The 20,084-nt window shown below is 40.1% G+C and overlaps 1 protein-coding gene across 1 annotated transcript in view; it reads right to left on the bottom strand.

Moving 5' to 3' along the window:
- The window catches only part of rcbtb1 (RCC1 and BTB domain containing protein 1), a 41,091-nt gene extending 24,235 nt beyond the window's left edge, over positions 1-16,856 (bottom strand). The window contains exons 1-5 of the mRNA XM_003215317.3: positions 16,705-16,856; positions 9,836-10,038; positions 7,284-7,434; positions 3,925-4,091; positions 1,374-1,532 (exon numbers count right to left, since the gene is read on the bottom strand). Coding sequence (XP_003215365.1) covers positions 1,374-1,532; positions 3,925-4,091; positions 7,284-7,434; positions 9,836-9,958 — 600 coding nt within the window. The 5' untranslated portion in view covers positions 9,959-10,038; positions 16,705-16,856. The remainder of the gene's footprint in view (positions 1-1,373; positions 1,533-3,924; positions 4,092-7,283; positions 7,435-9,835; positions 10,039-16,704) is intronic.
- Between the last annotated feature and the right edge of the window lie 3,228 nt (positions 16,857-20,084).

Genomic DNA, 20,084 nt, shown 5'->3' with positions numbered 1-20,084 from the left:
GTTGTTTGAAGATAGCTTTAATCCATGACGACCCTATGACTGAGAGATTTCTAAGAGTCCAGCTCATCAAGTGCTCTGATCTTACAAGTTCAGATTCATGGCTTCCTTGACTGGTTGATTCAATCCATCCATAATATGCTCTTCCTCTTTTCACGCTCCCTTCAAATTTCCTGAGAATTAGTACTTTTTTTCTAACGTGATATGCGTTCTCATGATAAACTCAAAATGTGAAGACTTCAGCTGTCATTTAATCTTCTTGAGTGTATTTAGAATTAATTTGATCTTTAGTCCATATGTTTGCAATTTTAATTGTTCATTGTATCTGTAGAATTTTTGTCCTGCCACATGTTTCAAATGAATCGATTCTCTTCCTGTCAGTTCTTTTACTGTTCAAACAGAGAATGGAAATGCTGTGCCATGATTTGGCTTTAAGGAGCTTATCTACGTAGTTACTGATCTAAGCCTCCTGCTGACCTCTTCAATTATAGGTGACATTTTTATTTGACAACTGACCAATGATTTAAAAGATCCACAATGATCTTGATGTCTTCATCACTCACCTTAAATTAGTTAAATCTTAAGTGGCGATTGTTTTTGTTTTCTTAAAATCCAGCTGTTTTTGCACTTCTGAGTGTTTGCTAGTTTCAACTAGTAATATGGTGTCAGTTGTACGTCTTACTGATGTTTCTTCCTCTAGTTTTAACACTCCTTTCTCTAATTTAAATCCTGCTAAGATACATTCTCTATATACAATACAAACAAGAATGATAAAATATACCTTTGTCTGTCTCTCAGCAGAATGAAATGAACAAAATCTTAAGAATTGTCTCCCCTTCACCCATGAAACCTTGCATGCCACTCAAGGTGTTCCTCAACCCTTGAGTAGGTTTTATATCGAGAATGCAGAGTGAGAAAGGATAAGGCCACTTCCCCTGTCCCATTTTCCCATCATGCCACTGGAAGGGCACCAAAGAGATGGCAAGCTCTATATTTTCATTCTAAAGCCCCCAGGATGCTCTCAGAAAGATTTTCTAAACCCTTGAAGGTATGTAATATTTCATAATTGAACATAAGCCATCTAAAATGAAGTGTCCATAGTTGTATAGTTTAAAACAGAATCAGCCCCACAGTTTAACTAGAGCAGTTGTGTCAAACGTGTGGCCCTCCAGGTGTTTTAGACTTCCCAGAATTCCTGGCCACTGGACAAGCTGGCTACAGCTTCTGGGAGTTGGAGGCCCAAACACCTGGAGAGTCCCAAGTTTGACACCTCTGAACAAGAGTGTCTGGCATGTCTTCTGAATACAGATTTGTTCTGTAGTTTAGCATTTCTACAAGAAGCTGAGTCCAAAGTAGGAGAATCACAGAATACTTACCTCACCATTATCTACTATGGCTACAGAAGAGGTCTGGCCACATGCAATGCTGACCACAATTTTAGTTTGTAAACAATTGGAAACTTTACGAGGAGTTGGTTGATTTGCTGTTGATCCAGACCCAACTTGGCCACAATTGTTATAGCCCCAAGCGTATACCTTTTCAAAAAAAAGTGAAACAACACCATGGGATTATAAGAAAAATGTTCCTTCAGAAGCAAAATAAATGATTATCCCCAAGTTTCTAAAGCGTCTAAAAATTGTGCAGCATGGGAATGGATTACCTGGATGGCTATTGATGTACCTGGCTTACAAGAGAGTGCAACATTAATATTGCATGTTTCATTTTCCATACTACAGATATACATTTCTTTTCAAAATGCTACAGCATTTTGATGCTGCAGTGATGACACAAGAAGACGACTCTGGGTGGCCAACACCACATCATAGTACCAACTACAATGATTATTTATTTACTTTTATCCCGCTTTTCTCTCACAAATTGGACTCAAAGCGGCGTACGTAAGTCCGCAACTGGTACATAATACAAAAGCCCCATCCCACAACCCGCAATATGAACAATAAAACACACATTGTGAACAATAAAACACCCAAATTATAAAAATATAAATAAGCATAAAAACACATATATCATTGTCAGTTTCTACACCTCCGGAGGTTATCCTAACATTAAAACATAAGATGAACAATTCAGAGCCCCATAATTCTGCCTATATGAGCCTTGAGGCCTTATCTGACCAAAGTGACTAGTCTTGTGTGTAATCGGGGAAGGCCTGCTTCCATAAAAAGTTTTTCACTTGGGAGCGAAAGGCCAATAATGAGGGGGCTGACTATACCTCTTTGGGGAAGGAGTTCCTCAAATAAATATTCTATACTAGATGAAATCTTGGTTAAGACATATGCACTAGAATCCCTTGTCATTATTTTTACTTAACATAACAGTGTGTGTGTGTGTGTGTGTGTGTGTGTGTGTGTGTGTGTATATATATATATATAGAGAGAGAGAGAGAGAGAGAGAGAGAGAGAGAGAGAGAGCGCTAAGTAGCAGAGGTACTAACAAATTCCTGCTAAGGAACTGCAAAGATGGCTAACAGAACACAAGCAAGCATGCGTGATGTGCACCTAGCATTGTTATGCATTGTGCATTGGGCTCTTGATCAGCTCTGCTACGTCATAACATAACAGCAGCCCGCTTCAGGGATCCCATAATTTTTGACACCTTGGCTTTCTACAACCACTCTTTCATCAATTCTAAATTACTAGTATGAACTTTATATTCAATACATGGTCCACTCTTTTAACCACACACTAAATTAATGAGTTCTGGTTATGTACTATAATTTAACAGGGTGAAAAGAGTAGCTCAGAGGCAACAGGTGCTCATGGCTTGCGCATGAAACTGTTAAGAGCTTTATCCACCTCCTAATGACTTCTTATTCTCAAGATGAAGAGCCTCCAAATCAGATATGCAAGAAGCACCTGGGCTGCAGTAGGAAGTCCATCCAATTGCCTACTTCTCAGCTTGGCCCAAAGGACTGAGGATGTAGAAGACAAGTGGTGACATTGAGGCAACAGCAGCAGCCACATTAAGGGGGGTGGGAAAGGAGTAAGTACCCCCTTCTGCAATCTCTTTTCATCTGCCTTCTAGAGGCACAAATATATTCACATACAAGGTGGACTCACCTCCCCTTTCCCCTCCCCCAGCTTTTCCTCTGTTTTCCCCTTCCTTTAGCAGAGTTAGCTAGGAGGCTCCCCTTGCTTTAAATTACTTCCTAATGTCCCAAGCACTTCCAGGTACAGCTGGGTAAAATGACTCCACAGATTAGGGAAAAGAGAACCACAGGTTCAACCTTTCAATGAAAGTGTCCAAATCCCTAACCTGCTGAATAGGCTTGCGCTGGAAACGGGGATTGTGAAACTGCCCAGTTCTAATCCCTGCAAATATGACTTCACGGATGATTCTAGATTCTAGTCTCTCCTCAAAAAAGCTATAGCACATTCATGCTGTAGAGGTCTGAGAAACATTATATCCAATATTCTCAAGTTTCAATTGTCAATCTCTACAATTTGGCTTTATATAACATGTACAACTCCTTAGTACTTGAAGAAATTGAAAATGATATGTAATATGTTGCTGTTGCAAGATATTCAGATAGCAGCTTCTCTTGAAGTTAGGATGTAATTATTTGAAAACCAAATTGTTTAGAAGGAGTTTCATATCGCCTTCCACCTAATTTTTAATCTACCCTTGACCTACACATCCTTTTGCATATTTACATGTAGCAGGTTAAAGGTTCTATTTAAAAAGAGACTTTCATGGCCACGATGCTAGCCTGTTCCTTCTGTAAATGCAATAACTACATCATAAAGCACGCTATTTGCTAAGATAAGATTTCAAGCAGGAACACTATAGAAATACAAGTCAATTAATGGCAGCTAATCAATCACAATTCAAGGACATTTAAGCATGTAAGAAGAATACTTCTCAATAGCAAATGTATTAGCAACTAGATGAAGAAAGATTACTTACATCACCATCAGAGGACAGTGCTAAAGAATGATGGGATCCACAAGCCACTTCAATCACTTTCTTGATTAATAAATTGGTACAAACTTGAATAGGCGTGACACCCTGATTGGTGGTCCCATTTCCAAGTTGACTATATCCGTTATGTCCCCATGCATAAACCTCACCATCTATGGAAAATAAAGAACCAAATTCCTGCATAATAGTATTGACAAATTGTGATAATTAAGTGACATTTTCAATTCCAACTAACAGAAGCAGAAGAAAAAAATATATAAGACCTAAATACAAGTTACTAAATTTGAACTTGCAATAGTTCTGCCTACTCCCATAGGATAATAGTGGTTTTTATTAGATGCAGAGACCACTGGGACTGGCATACACTAACTAGCAAAAAATGCACTTAGCAAAACACAAGCAACTTACTACTAAACATAACATATCCCTATAGTCCAAAGATTCAAAAATACTCCATAAAATATCCTTCAATATACAGTCCAACCTCAGCACAGATCACCGAGTGCCTTAAATATTTTGAAACCATGTTGATGTTCCAAATAGAAACAATATAATGTGGTTAATACTGCTATGGCTGGCAAAACCAGCAGTTATCTCAGGTCCTTCTACACTGCGATATAATTCAGATGATCAAAGCAGATAATCCAAGTTATCTGCATTAAACTGGATTATATGAGTCTATAATGCCATATAATTCAGTTCAAAGCAGATAATCTGGATTTTATATGGAAGTGTACTAGGAGCCTCAGTGAGAGAGTAGAAACTCTATACACAATTTCAGTCATTTACCAAGGCATTGCACTAAAAAAGAAAACAATCATTCTATCATTATAATCAACAACAACACTTCCTTTTCCTCATAATTGGCTCAAGGTTTCTTACAAATTTAAATGATTGCAATATACTTAAAACATGCAAAAAGGCAATACTCAAATGAATTAAACAATTGGGATCAAGGTTTCTTACAAATTTAAATGATTGCAATATAATTAAAAATATGCAAAAAAGCAATACTCAAATGAATTAAACTATTGACCATAGTAAGCAATTAAAAATATATTCAGACCTCCACATTTGTAGGTTTGACTTTTGTGGATCTTATAATTCACAGATTTGATATAACTGCTCTTCCTAGGAATTTCTAGGTCCTCCAGGGACATTTTATAGCCAACTTCCAGCAGAAGCTGGCATAGTGTCATGTCTAAAGAACAAGATTTCAAGAGAGAATTCTCTCAGGTAAAAAAAATGGTTTGTGCTCTAACCCTAACAACTGTGGACTATATAAGAGCTAAGGGGGGGTCATGAAGAGACTTCCATCTTGTCTCTTTGCATCGGCTGAGGCCCCTCCCACCATCTCCAACTGATGCTCGGGTGCCAGAGCTAAGAGGGGGCCATGAAGAGACTTCCATCTTGTCTTTTTACATCAGCTGAGGCCCCTCCCACCATCTCCAACTGACGCTCGGGTGCCAGAGCTAAGAGGGGGCCATGAAGAGACTTCCATCTTGTCTTTTTACATCAGCTAGAGGCCCCTATCCGCAATAACATGCTATGCTAGTTTTATATCTGGAGCAGAATGAAGAAGGCGGGGCCGGGAAGACATCTTTCCACCATGTCTCCTGTATCAATTTAATGATATAATGATATATAATAATATTATACTACACTAATATTATAATACATTGTATATACATGTAATATTAATAATAATATTATGATGTAATACAATGTAATAATAATTATAATTGACTATTATAATTGTATATTTATATTACATGCAATATTACTAATAATATTGTGATATAGTTGTATAATATAATGTATATATATATTCTTGTAAACCGCCCTGAGTCCCCTTCGGGGTGAGAAGGGCGGTATATAAATGTCGCAAATAAATAATAAATAAATATAAAGGAAATAAAGTTGATTTTAAAAAAAGAAAAGAATATGTGCTCACAGATAAATGCCTCCAGCTCTAGAAGCTTGTTTGAATAAATAAAACTTCACCTGCTGATGAAAGGACAAGGAGGGAGCCCATTCCAGCTTTTGGGGGGAAGGATTCCAAAATCTTAGGCAGCCACTCTTTTTTTGTGTCAGGAGTGATTTGAGAAACTTCTCAAGTCGCTTCTGGTGTGAGAGAATTGGCCATCTGCAAGGAGGTTACCCAGGGGATGCCCAGCAAACCACTGAAAAGGCCCTCTGTCATGTAGCCACCAAACACACTGAAGGCCTCTCCTGCAGGTCTCGGGGTCCAGACATGTTCATAAGGGAAGATGCATAGCCTAAACCATATAGGATCTTATAGATCACAACCAGCACGTTCCACATAGCTGTATAAAATCTATATATAATCCAGTTCAGATAACTCAGATAACTCAGTTCAAAGCAGATAATTGTGGATTATCTGCCTTGATATTTTGGGTTATATGGATGTGGAAGGAACTTGAATTGTGCTTGGTAATGAACCAGCAGCTAATGAAGCTGTTAGAACAGAGGACTTAACACTCTGGTTTGCATATTTTATCTTGGGCCACTTCTATATTACCATATAATCCAGAATATCACAGCAGATAATCCCCATTATCTGCTTTGAACTGGATTATATGAGTCTACACTGCCATATAATCCAGTTCAAATCAAATAATCTGGATTTTATGTGGCAGTGTAGAAGGGGCCTTGGAAACTTCTTGATATATCTTATATAAGCTGAAGTTTCCAAATGCTCTTCAAAAGCAGCTGCAATGTTCATGTCAATTGGAACTGAACAGCAAAAGTGGATTTATTTTGAAGACACAAAGCAGGATTGAACAAAGTTTCTCTGTGGGAAGTGACATTCCCTTTTGAGCTATATTTTGGGAGGCACTGAAAGTAGTGGGGCAAGGAGGTATATGGTAAATAAAGTAAGACCCATCTACACTGCCATATAAAATCCAGATTATCTGCTTTGAACTGGATTATATGACAGTGTAGACTCATAAAATCCAGATTATCTGCTTTGATAATCTGGATTATATGGCAGTGTAGAAGGGGCTTTAGAGTCTGTCCATCTTCTCTTTCTCCTTCAATGCAGAGGACACCTGAAATTAGACAGAAAGCCAAATCAGGTATACATGCGGCTCTGCAGCTACAGGGAGCCCATGCAGGTTTAGCATAAGAGGCTGGCAATGCCCTTTTCTGTTCTTCAGAGTTGTATTTGTACCAAGCAAAGAAATATAACAGAGCAACCACAATCAGACAATTCCTCACAGACACATTTCCAAAACAGAAGCAAGTCACTCAAGTCCTCTTTGTAATGAAACCTCCCTTATGTTTATTAGTGAATTGCTCAAAAACAAAAGATCGCCTACCTTCTGTGCTGAGTACCACATGAGGCCCACTCCCATAACTCAGACTGCGAATCCGCTTTCCAGATAAGCTTTCAAGCTTCTTTGGTACAATGGTGCTTTGGTTATCTCCAGTTCCCAGGCAATTGCTACAGTTTAGCCCAAATACAAAAACCTGAAAGAAAGCCGACATTTTAATGCTTTTATTTATGACAATGACCATCAAGATGAAAGTCAACCAAGTTCTGTTAAAGATTGTGCATGCATATGTGTGAACACACATTAGAAAGAGAAAAATAAATAAATTTAGGAAATGAATAGGATGTTTAGTTTTCAGTTACAGTGTCCTTTTGAGGGAATAAAGTGTTAGATAGCTAGGCCCTGCTTTACTTTCCTATCTAGAAAGGTGGGTCTTTAAACAAAGTCTTTTATAATTTTTAAAGCTTGACTCTGCTCTGTATTGCTGAAATTGCTAGTTCAAGAAGTTTCTGATCTGCTAAACTGTGGCTATTGCTATTGTTGTTTTACATCTTCAAATGCTTTTCCCCCTTTGAAATTGCCCCAACACCAACTGGGTATTTATTTTTATACCCCACCCCATCTTCCCGGAGGGGACTCGGAGCGGCTTACAAGTAGTCCATTAATAGCGGACACTGACTTTTGAGATCTCAAACAGTTTAGGGTAAAATTATCATGTTATTTATCTATTAGCTATTAATTATTTTTATAGTTTGCTTATTTAGTATTTTAATGCAGGGTGTATCTATAAGGATTTCACTTTTGAAAACAGGCTTGTAACATACATTTTAGGGATTTTCCACTGGACTTAAGAAAGGCCAAGCTAGTACAAGTGCTAAAATGCAGGCAATACTGTCACCTTACCATGATTGCCCACAAACCAGTAAAAGATCTTACATTTCTTCTACCATCTTCCTAATATGATCATTTCTCATTTCTTAAATATTTACATACTATTTTAAACATAACAGTTTTCCCCATGTTATGCTTAGTAATCTTTCTGCCTTGTGATTCCTTCTCAGAAAAGTGTATGGACTTACAGCCCATTCCTAAATATTCTAGGTATACAGTCTATGACCCTCCAGTTGTTTTAGATCTCAACTCTCTTCATGTCAAACTGTAAAGAATTATAGGTGGTAAAGCTTCACACATCTGGAAGGTAAGAGTTCTATATCACTGCTACAGATATTTACAACTGAGTATAATGGCATTACAGTAGAGTCTCACTTATCCAACATAAACGGGCCAGCAGAACGTTGGATAAACGAATATGTTGGATAATAAGGAGGGATCATGGAAAAGTCTATTAAACATCAAATTAGGTTATGATTTTACAAATTAAGCACCAAAACATCATGTTATACAACAAATCTGACAGAAAAGGCAGTTCAATACGCCGTAATGCAATGTAGTAATTACTGTATTTACAAATGTAGCACCAAAATATCATGATGTATTGAAAACATTGACTACAAAAATGCGTTGGATAATCCAGAATATTGGATAAGCGAATGTTGGATAAGTGAGACTCTACTGTATTTGGGATTAAATATTCACAGCAATACAGCTTTAGGTGTCTGTTCAGAAGTTCACCCCATTGAATTTAGTGGGACTAAAGGTGTACAACTTAAATTTCACTAGTTGAGTAAATGATGTTCGTGTGTACAGAAATAAATAAGTAGAAACCAGTTAATTGTGTAATAGTGCTAGAGAGATGTAACAGTCCAACATAGAAGATATATGGACAGAGTTGTTTCATTATGCGTTAAGAATTTATCTGGATATCAATTTCTATAATTGATTTCATCATTTTATCAACACCCCCAGTATGAACATGATCTATGTTACTATGTTACTTCTGCTTTATGGGCAGGACAATCTTTTTCATTAAGACAGTTCAACTACAGTAGAACCCCGGTTATCCGATTTAAACGGGCAGACCGAAACTCAGATACCCGGTTTAATCGGATAACCCGATCTGTAGGCCCAGGCGCCTAGATGAGGGAGGAAATTTCTCCCTACGGGAGGTGCTTGGACCCAGGGAAGCGTGAGGCATGCCACTGCCTAGTGACAGGCTTTGCGCTTCTCTAAAGGCCCAAGCGCCGGCCGAAGGGAGAAGTTTCCTCCCTTCGGCCGGTGCTTGGACCCAGGGAAGCGTGAGGCGTGCCGCTGCCTAGCAACACGCTTTGTGCTTCTCTAAAGGCCTAAGCGCCGGCAGAAGGGGGGAAACTTCTCCCTTCAGCCCAGAGAAGCAGGCCACGATCACGAGAGGAGAGGAAGAGGGAGGAAGAAGCGCCCACCTCTTCCTCTCCTCTCGTGCAAAGGAGCTCCTTCTCGTGAGAGGAGAGGGAGAGGCCAGAGCGCTCGTGGCCTACTTCCCTGGCCCAAGCTACTTCCACAAGCGCTGCTGCCTAGCGGCGCTCGTGGGCTCCTTCTGAAGGAGGGGAGGGGTGCCCCAGCGGCCCCTCAGATAATGCAGCAGGTCAGTTAACCGGGGCTCGGTTAACCGGAGTTTTACTGTACTAAAATAAACTAATGTGGTTGCCTTAGATTCTTACCTCATCATTGTGGGTTATATATATAGCTTCATTGGCAGAAGTTCCAAAGACACATGCTTTCCGGATAGTTGCTATTTCTTGAGGTGAAAGTAATGTAAATATTGGCCACTTTCCTACATCCATCTTGATACTTGCTGATCTTCATAACAGACTTCAATGTGCTGGTGTTTTTTCAAACAATTAAAATAAATTCATGGAATCATCTGCAACAAGATTTTCAAAAAGGTGTAATACATCCTCTTATCAAGGTCCCAGACATGATCTGGCTGATTGCACCATTGTACTCGCCAGTCTAGATGATCCCAGCACATATTTGAATTGAGTGAGGAAACCAATGAGGAGGGACGCAGAATTCAGGCGGACACACACAAGACAGGCCTTTAAGCTTTTTACACAGACACACTTCCCCGTTCTTTCTATTTATCATTAGGCCATGAAATCTTATACCTTGTATAGCACTTTCCTAGCTGTTCTCCTTTTTGCTCACTGTAATTATGTTGACTGTTAAATTGAAAGCATACTAACCCCAGTGTTTTGGCTCAGAAGGTCCTAGCCTGAACAAAAGCCTGTAGCTATTTTCTACCCCAGCCTCATTTAGGCATGCCTAAACTATTTTCTTCTCATGTCCCTGATATATTCTACAGTATTTGACTCAAAAGCCTCAGAAACACCATCATCAACTTGCCTCCAGGATTTGGTTGAAAAGCTGCACTTGCCCTCATCTTGTTACTGAACATCTAGAGTCTGGTTCTGGAAGAATCTGTCTTTTTTTTCTACAGTCCAATCTTTTCCCAAAATATTATCTATCTGTAATAATATAAGGCCTTCCTTTCAACACCACTATCTCATCTGTACACTAAGACTCCTCTGTCCCGTCAGTCCTGAATGCAAAACTGGCAACACTAGGTAGAAAACCATCTTTGTGGGGCCAATTGCTTTCAACGATCTACCAATCTAAATGTGTTTTCAGAGTCTCACTACTACATTTCCCCACAACACTGGCATCAACTAAACCATCAGTCCTGAGTCTATCCCCGTTCCCTTGACCAGATATATAATCTTTGCAGCCTTGTACCAGCAGTGAATTCATCATACAGTTTGCATGCCTATCACCAATGCAGTTGCTTATGTCTGATTAAATAGCTCCCAATTTATAAATAACTTTCAGGGTAAAATAAGAAAACAGTGAAGCAAACTTAAGCATGCTATTTCCTTAATTACCTAACCACAACCAAGCTGAAGGTTCAACCTTTTGGGGAAAATTATTCTTTATATTAACAAAAACCTTTGATAGTTACAGAAAAATGTTAACTATGACTTGCAAGCAAATAGAATGTTTATAATTTAACATCTGGATAGTTGCATAATACAGATGTAATTACCTTAGAGGTAGGTCTATCAAGGAGCTTTAGATGGAATGGATATTGTAGTATTATAATTAATTCAATAATTATTTTGTGGGACATGCCTTAATGAGGATATGAAATAGATATAAACTCAGATTGTGCCTGAAAACACCTTTATGGGTCGCAGCGCGTGAAGCTTTTTATAGCAGAGAAACAATTAGTAAAGAAAGATGGCTGGTTTACAAAGACCTCCTGGAGATCAGTCAAAGGGAATATAAAACAAAAACAAGGAAACAGTTAACAATGACATTTCAATGGTATTCTTTCTTACAGTTATTGCAAAGACTTAAAATAGTTAAAAAGAGCTAAGGTTTTGCACAAAACAAGTCAGAATTTAAAATGCAATTGTGTACATATAATGAACATGTAATTGCCAAAATATATAATGACTAAATTTGAAATGAAAGGAGAGCAAGTTAAACTCCTAGGCATAATGGAATTGTCGTGGAAACTGATGAACTTAGTAGAAATTGAAAAATTGTCTGATTTAATTAACTCTTGGTCTGTGACCGAAACAATTAAATTCATTCATCCATTCTGATTTAATTAGAGAAAGTTCATTAGAAACATTTCTCAAAATCTGGAAACTCCTTATAGACTTTTTTTCACAAAAAGAAAGACGGGAGGAAAATGAGTTGGTAATGTTTAGTTCTTATGATTAGGAAAAAGACTATTGAATAGAGTACAGCCTTAGTATTAGCTAGCATTCAGTTCCCATGGATACCAAAATCTGTGAATGCTAGAGCCCTATTATATTCAATGCCATAGTAAAATGGTGTCAGTTATATAAAAGTGCAAAATCAAGGTTGTTTTTTGCATTTCTGATATATTTAATATATTGAATCAATGGAGACAGAAAGCCAACTGTATGTTGTAATTTTAAAGAGAGGTAAGAATATCTATTTGCATATATTGTACAACCACAGAAAGGAAGATTAGAAGTCATTTCTATATTTTCCTTTTCTTCTTTAATTTGATCTGTATTTTTCATTTTCTTGGATTTTAGTTTTTGATATTTTTTCTTCTTCCTTTTTATTTAATTTTATCATACCATCACATGCAATTATCCCAGAAGTGGGTGTGTCAAGGAATATTTTAACAGTGATACCTACTAATATAATGAGCAGCATGCGCAGGGTTTATAATTCCCATCAATTCCTTTATTAGTAACTAGCTGTGCCCGGCCACGCATTGCTGTGGTGAAGTATGAGGCCCCTTGTACACAGCTGGATAAAATGCACACTGAAGTGGATTATCTGGCAGTGTTGAGTCAAGATAATCCAGTTCAAAGCAGATAATATAAGATTCTAAATGGGTTATACAGATGTGTGGAAGGGCCTTGAGTCTACTCTGCCATATAATCCAGTTCAAATCAGATAATCTGTATTTTATAGGCAGTGTGGAAGAGGCCTAAGTGAGGCCTAACTCTGCCTGTCCCCTGGGCTGAGTGGGTTGCTAGGAGACCAAGTGGGCGGAGCTTAGACTTCTAACTGGCAGCACTTGGATAAAAACAATTATTCCTCTCCCTCTAATTAGGACTTTATTTTTCTTTTCTTTTTGTTGTATGAACGTAGAGGCATGGATGAGGGGTTGTGCTGCCAAGTTTAGTGTTTCTGGGATGTGCAGTTTTGTTGTTTTGTCCTAGGCTGAAATTTTATTACCCTTTTATATATATAGATAGGAGCCAGCATTGTATAGTTGTTAAAGCATTAGATTACTAGGGCTCACACCCCTACTTAGCCGTGGAGATCTACTGGATGGCCCTAGGCAAGACACTTTCTTCCTGCCTCAGATGAAGGCAAAAGCAACTCATCAAATCATCCCAATAAAACCAGGTGAAAGGTTCATCCTACTTTTTAAATGCAATTTTAATTGCATTTTTATTTTATTTTATTTGTATTTTAAATTTTACACCATGATGCAAATATTTAATTTGGTTACACGCGCGCGCGCGCACACACACACACACACACATATATATATTAGTTGCCTTATTTTTTCATTCTATTGTATTGTGTCATTTCATTATTAGCTGGCCTGAGTCCCTATGGGGAGAAAGGTGGGATACAAATAAAGTAAATCCTCCTTCCCCCCCCCCCCCTTGGGTATTCATTAGCTGGGAATGACATAAGGACACACAACAACATATAGCTGTTTACTACTACAAAAGTGGGTACTGATGAGCACATATTTCTTCAGAGGAAAGGCAAAATAAGGGAGTCTCACATAATGGTCTTTCCTGAATGCTTGAAGCTCTACAGAGGCCCAAACACCTAGTTTCTCAGCACATTCCCACACCAACAACGTAGAAAGAGAGTTTGCACGCAGCCTGTAAGTATATTAACCCCGGGGCCCCTTTGATCCCTTCCTTGCCACTAGGATGCCATGGTCTGAGAGAACAACCAAGAAAACACACAGCAGGAATGCAGATTTCTCCTTTCACAGCTTTGTACCTTCTTGAAACTGGAATCCCTGCCCAGTGCGCTGTAAATTTGGGCTTGCTTGAGAAAAGGAACAGGCCTGTTGCCCTTACTGACCTACATTTCTCCACCATGAAAGAAGGACACAAACTGAAGGCACGGGGAAAGCACCCAAAGCCTGGTAAGGAAGGCTATATCTTTCCTTTTAAGGTCACGCCTTCCTGTACTTCCTGCAACGAGGATGAAAACAACAACTTCACACTAGATCAGACATCCAAGCACAGTAGGTTGTTAGAAATTGTGGAAGTTGAAGTCCAAAACACCTGGAGGGCTGAAGTTTGCCCCTACCTGTTATACACTCTCACACACATATATACATACACACACAGAGAATCTGTGTACACGATAACCTAATATAACAAGTATCCACGTATGTATTGCTGACCTATTAACAAATTAATTAACTCTGAGATATGTAAATGGATGGATATTATTAAAACTAAGGAAAAATAGAGTATGTATAAGTAAACTGATAAAATAATTATAGAACCACTTACAATGCAGGCTGGAAGGAGAAGAAAAGAAAAAGATGGGACAATATAAGAAGGTTTTTAATGAGCTTTTTAAGGCTGCAAATCCCACATCCTTCGAGGGACTTTCTCCTTGACTGAAATCAAACAGTGTTGGATGACATCTTGGATAAAACTGGTGTTGTTCTTGACCATAATCTAGTTTCAGGTCTGGCTATGGAACAGAGACAACTTTGGTCGCCTTGGTAGATGACTTACGAAGATAGCTAGGCAGGGGAAGTATGTCCCTGTTGGTTCTCCTGGATCTCTCAATAGTTTTCAATACCATTGACTATGGTATCTTTCTGCATCATCTCGCTGGGATGGGAGTGAGAGGCACTCTCTTACTATGGCTCTAGTCTTTCCTGGAGGGCCGTTCCCAGAAGATGGTGCTGGGGCACTTCTGTTCGAACTTCCAGCCATTGATATGTGGGCTTCCTCAGGGTTCCATTCTGTCCCCCATGTTGTTTAATATATACATGAAACCCCTGGGAGCGGTCACCCAGAGTTTTGGAGTGTTGTGCCACCTGTATGCGGATGACCCCCAGCTCTACTATTCCTTTCCACCTAATGCCAAGGAAGCTGTCCTGAACCTAAACCAATGTCTTATCAGTAATGGACTGGATGAGGGCAAACAAACTGAAACTTAATCCAGACAAGACAGAGGTACTTCTTCCTGGTCAGTCAGAAGGCAGACCAGGGAATAAGGATTCAGCCTGTGCTGGATGGGGCTCACACTCTCCCAGAAGACACAGGTCCGCAGTTTGGGGGTCCTCCTGGTCTCGGCGCTGAACCTGGAACCTCAGGTGTCAGTGATGGCCAGGAGAGCCTTTGCACAATTAAAACTTGTGTGCACACTGCGCCCATACCTTGAGAAGCCAAATCTGGCCATGGCAGTCCATGTCCAAATTACATCCCAATTAGATTACTGCAATGCATTCTACGTGAGACTGCCTTTGAAACTTCAGTTGGTCCAAAGATCAAAAACTGTTATGTCTTGATATAATAGTTGAGTTAAAGTGTAACTTTAGTGTGTTGCCTAACTTGGTGGTAATGTCTCATTACTGTTTGATGTTGATGTTTAATGTATTATTTTCAATTTATGGTATGTCTTGCTTATTAGTTGTTTGTATTATACAGCATCGAATACTAAGAGCTAGTGTGGATAAGCATCTTTAAGGTTGCCTCCCTAGTGTATCATTGGTTGCTAACTGACCTCTCTTAGCTATTTGACTGTTCACAGTCAAAGTATGAGCTGGGGGAATATTCATTTATTTCAAATATAAAACTATATATTAACATTTTAATACTGATATTTATAACCCATCTTGTGGCCGGGATGGTAAACTCGGTTTGTATAGTTGTTTTAATTATAATGTATTACTGTGTTTTATTGTTATATCATTTCAATTGTGTTCTATATGAACCCCTGTTTATTGTAATTTTGTCACTCTGTGTTTTTATTGATTTTGGTTAAATACTGTGTATATTTTATGTATTTCACTTTTCACTGTGTTGCCATGTAAGCTGCCTCGAGTCCTTTTGGGGAGATAGGGTGGGATACAAATGAAGTTATTACAGGTTGGGTCATCAAGTGCTCTGCTATGAACCAACCTGGACACAGAATATTATTTGAGAACACAGAAATGCTGGACCACTCTAACAACCATCATGTCAGACTACACAGAGAAGCCACTGAAATCCACAAGAATGGGGACAATGTCAACAGAAAGGGGGAAACCATGGAAATGAACAAAATCTGGCTACCAGTATTGAAAAACTCTAAAATCAGGCCAGTAAATAAAGAATACTGTATTTTGAAAACAGGGGAATTCTAGACAGGAAACAATCCGGGCCAGACAACACCTCTCAACAAAGGATTCCCCCAGGCAGGATTCGAAACTGCAAGGCTTTTCAATGTTAAGCAAGGTGATTAATTGAAACATTCACACTTGCCTCAAGCAGACAAGAGTTATTTCTCCCACCCTGGGCATTCCACAGATATATAAACCCCACTTGCATCGTTTTCCAACAGACCTCACAACCTCTGAGGATGCCTGCCATAGATGCAGGCGAAACGTCAGGAGAGAATGCTTCTGGAACATGGTCGTATAGCCCGGAAAACTCACAGCAACATTTTGTAAAGTATACTTCTGGCTAGAATGAACGAGACAGAGTTCGCATTCCATTGCAAATCCTTTCTGGGCATCTCAACCAGGGCTTGAGTAGAGCTCTTGAAAGAGGAATCACTAAATACAGCAACAGGATGGCAGGAGTGTCCCCACAGGCTCACTGATTCACAAGCCATGCCCAAGCCAGGCCTACCTTCCCATGCACCAAGCGCACTCCAGGCCTCAACAATCTCCACACACACACGCAGACATGCAGGCACGTCCCCTCCCCGTGTGCAACTGCCCCGTGTGCAACTGCATGGCAGGTACAAACCCCGCAGGAGGAGAAGGGAGGGGACTCACCCCGCCATCATCCGCTTCTTCTGTTCCTCTGAGGAAGGAAGCGCCACAGCATCGCCTTCCAGAAGGTAGGACCCAACCTCCTCTGGGCGCAGGCGCAGTCAGGACAGCATTGATAAGCCCCTCTCTCCGCCCCGCCCCCTCCCCACCCGCGAGGCGCGAGCTGGCCGCGCTCTTCTCGGATTGGCTGCTTCGCTGCCAGAGAAGCGGAGCTCGCGGGAGGGAGCGTTTCCTGCTCCCTTTGAAATGTATCCTAGAGCAGCTAAGCCAGGCGTGGGCGGACTCCGGCCCTCCAGGGGGTTTGGGCTTCAATGTAGTATTATACTGTTTGAAAAAGGCTTTCGCTGCGTTCAGCGAAGGGCAAGAGGGATCCTCTCACCTCTGCAGGAGTCTACCGTAGACCATGCTGCTGTGGACAAGGCTACACAGGGACCCCCAAACACAGCATTGCCCACACACGAATCAAGGAACATGAAAGGCCCTGCAGACTGATTCAGCCAGAGAAGTCAGCCATAGCAGAGCACTTGATGAACCAACCTGAACACAGCATACCCTGTTTCCCCTAAAATAAGACATCCCCAAAAAATAAGACCTAGTAGAGGTTTTGCTGAATTGCTAAATATAAGGCCTCCCCCGAAAGTAAGACCTAGCCAAGTTTTTGTTTGGAAGCATGCCCGCCAAACAGAACACCAGAGCATGCAAGATTGGGAAATGTACGTACCATAGAGTGTTGTACATGGAAATAATGGTAGTAACAAGAAATTCTTGATAGGATTCACAGTTTGGTTATGCTGGTTTGTGATGACAACTACTGTACAGTATATAATAAATGTTCATTTTTTGGTTCAACAATAAATGTGAATTCTTCTTCATGGAAAAATAAGACATCCCCTGAAAATAAGACCTATCGCATCTTTGGGAGCAAAAATTAATATAAGACACTGTCTTATTTTCGGGGAAACACGGTATTATCTGAGAACACTGAAAATGCTGGACCACTTTCACAACCACTTACTACACAGGGGGCTTCTCTGTGCCAAGTTTGGTCCAGGTCCACTGTCGGTGGGGGTCACTTTCTCTGGATGCAGGTGAACTATAATTCCCCTTTTTCCAAACTTCTCTAGTATGTTCAATTGGTCACGGGAGTTCTCTGTGCCAAGTTTGGTCCCGGTCCATCATTGGTGGGGTCCAGAGTCCTCTTTGATTGCAGATGAACTATACACCCCAGTACCTACAACTTCCAAATGTCCAGGCCAATTCCCCTCAGTCAGAACCCACCAGTATTCAAATGTGGGCATATTGGGTATGCATGCCAAGTTTGGTCCAGATCCATCATTGTTTGGGTTCATAGTGTGTCCTGGGTGTAAGTAAACTACAACCCCTATCACGGCCTCCAGTATTTTTGGATGGTTATGAGGGTTCTGTGTGCCAAGTTAGTTCCAGGCCCATCATTAGTGGGGTCCAGAGTGTTCTTTGATTCCAGATGAACTATAAATCCTAGTACCTACAACAGCTACAAATCAAGGTGAATTCCCCACAAACATCTCCAGTATTTTTCTTGGTCATGGAGGTTCTGTGTACCAAATGTGGTCTAGGTCCATTGGCAGCGGGGGTCACGGTGCTCTGTCTTGATGCAGGGTAAACTACGATTTCCATCATGTGGAGTCAGTCCCCCAAACTCCTCCAGTATGTTTAGTTGCTACTCAGTTCTGCTCTGTTTGTTATGCAGATAGAGTTGAAAAGATAATGAAAGGGTTAAGGGAGAGGCAGTGGGCGGGGTCATGCAAAATTCACACCAATAGAGAGAGAAGGAACCCTGGGAGCTGTCTTTGGTGGAGGAGAAACAGACAATGGTCCCCAAATGAAAGCCTTCACTTGGGCAATGGGCAGTACGGTGTTTATGGAGGACATTGGCAGGACTCTTGGACATGTTCATGGCGCTCGCTATAACCTGCAAGCAATGTCAGTAGACGGAGGGCCATGGGTGGCTCCTGCTTATTGGGAACTATAGCTGTTTGTGGAGATGGGACTCTGTCTGTGTGAACAGACACCCCTGCCGCATACACACACACAAATTTTCACTTTTATTATGTGTATAGATAGATAGATCTAGATAGATAGATAATCTCTTATGGAGGTAATTCTCCATCCTTTAAAAATCCTTTTTCAATCAATTTTCTGCAAACTTCATCAAAATCATTTTTTCCATATTCCTCTTTTAACTTTTAAATTGCATGTCAACTTATCATTTATTGCCAATTTCCATAATTCCAGAATACACATATGTGGTGGAAATGTAAATATGTAAGTAAATTTAGGGACAAAGTATTTATAGAAATCGAAGATATTGTGAAGATAAAATTGGAAAGAATTCCTAGTACTGCTTTATTATCATTGTATAATACTAAACAGTTGAAAAAGATAAAATATATGTAATATTCAACCTTATTAATTGTAGCAAGATTACTTATAGCAAGAAATTGGAAAAGAGAAATAAACATACACATTGAAGAGTGGTATAAGTATCATGAATACCTTTTAAAACAAAGTATCATTTTATTGCAATTTCCAGTGTGAGGGTATATCAGAACCTTTACAGAACATTAGACATACTGATTCTATGTAACTACATTGGATTTGTGATTTTATGTAAATACACTGGCTGACAAACAAAGGGGGTTTACGTTTTTAATCAGCATTTACACACATGTGCATGCATTCATCCTCATGCATCCAAATCTTACCATATCCTTTTCTCCCTCCTTGGAGAAACACCTGCTTAGGCCAGACACTGCTTGCCTGCAGCCTGACAACACGTAGTCCCAAAATGTCAAAATGCATCCTCTTTCCCTAAGAACAATGCCAAGAATCAAGCCTGTTTCCATACAGCAGAACCTGGCTCCCTGCAACACATATCATGACTCCAAAATGCACCCCATCCTCTTCCCTTGAGAAAAGGAGTGCAAAGTGACCAGACTGCTGCCTAGCAGATCTGACACTCCCATACATGATCTCCATTGAGCATGTCGGGTGAACAGCTCCGCTGTCTGTCACACCTTTTGGATTGTAATAAGGTCACTTATGTCAGCTCACCACAGCCGCTCCTGAATGAACACACGAGACTCTCTGTGATATCACCAGAAACTTTACTGCAGGAAACATAACATCCGAAAAGCCAAGAATGGGAGACTCCGGCCAACCCTCCTTTATATACCCTCCCCCTCATTTGAAAAGTCTCTTCCCGCTCAGTAAAACCCCGCGCAAATTCCCCGCCAAGTCCAGCAGCCGTTTCTTCTCCGAGTCCTGAGACGCAGGTGTCTTATCAATGTCAGTGACCCTGAAACTCAGAGCCACATACAGGCTCTAGTAGCAGGGTTCTGACA

The sequence above is a fragment of the Anolis carolinensis genome, chromosome 1, assembly GCF_035594765.1.
Source record: "Anolis carolinensis isolate JA03-04 chromosome 1, rAnoCar3.1.pri, whole genome shotgun sequence".
Taxonomy (NCBI): Eukaryota; Metazoa; Chordata; class Lepidosauria; order Squamata; family Dactyloidae; genus Anolis; species Anolis carolinensis.
Note: the sequence above shows the minus strand (reverse complement) of the source record. Positions and strands in the feature narration are given on the sequence as shown.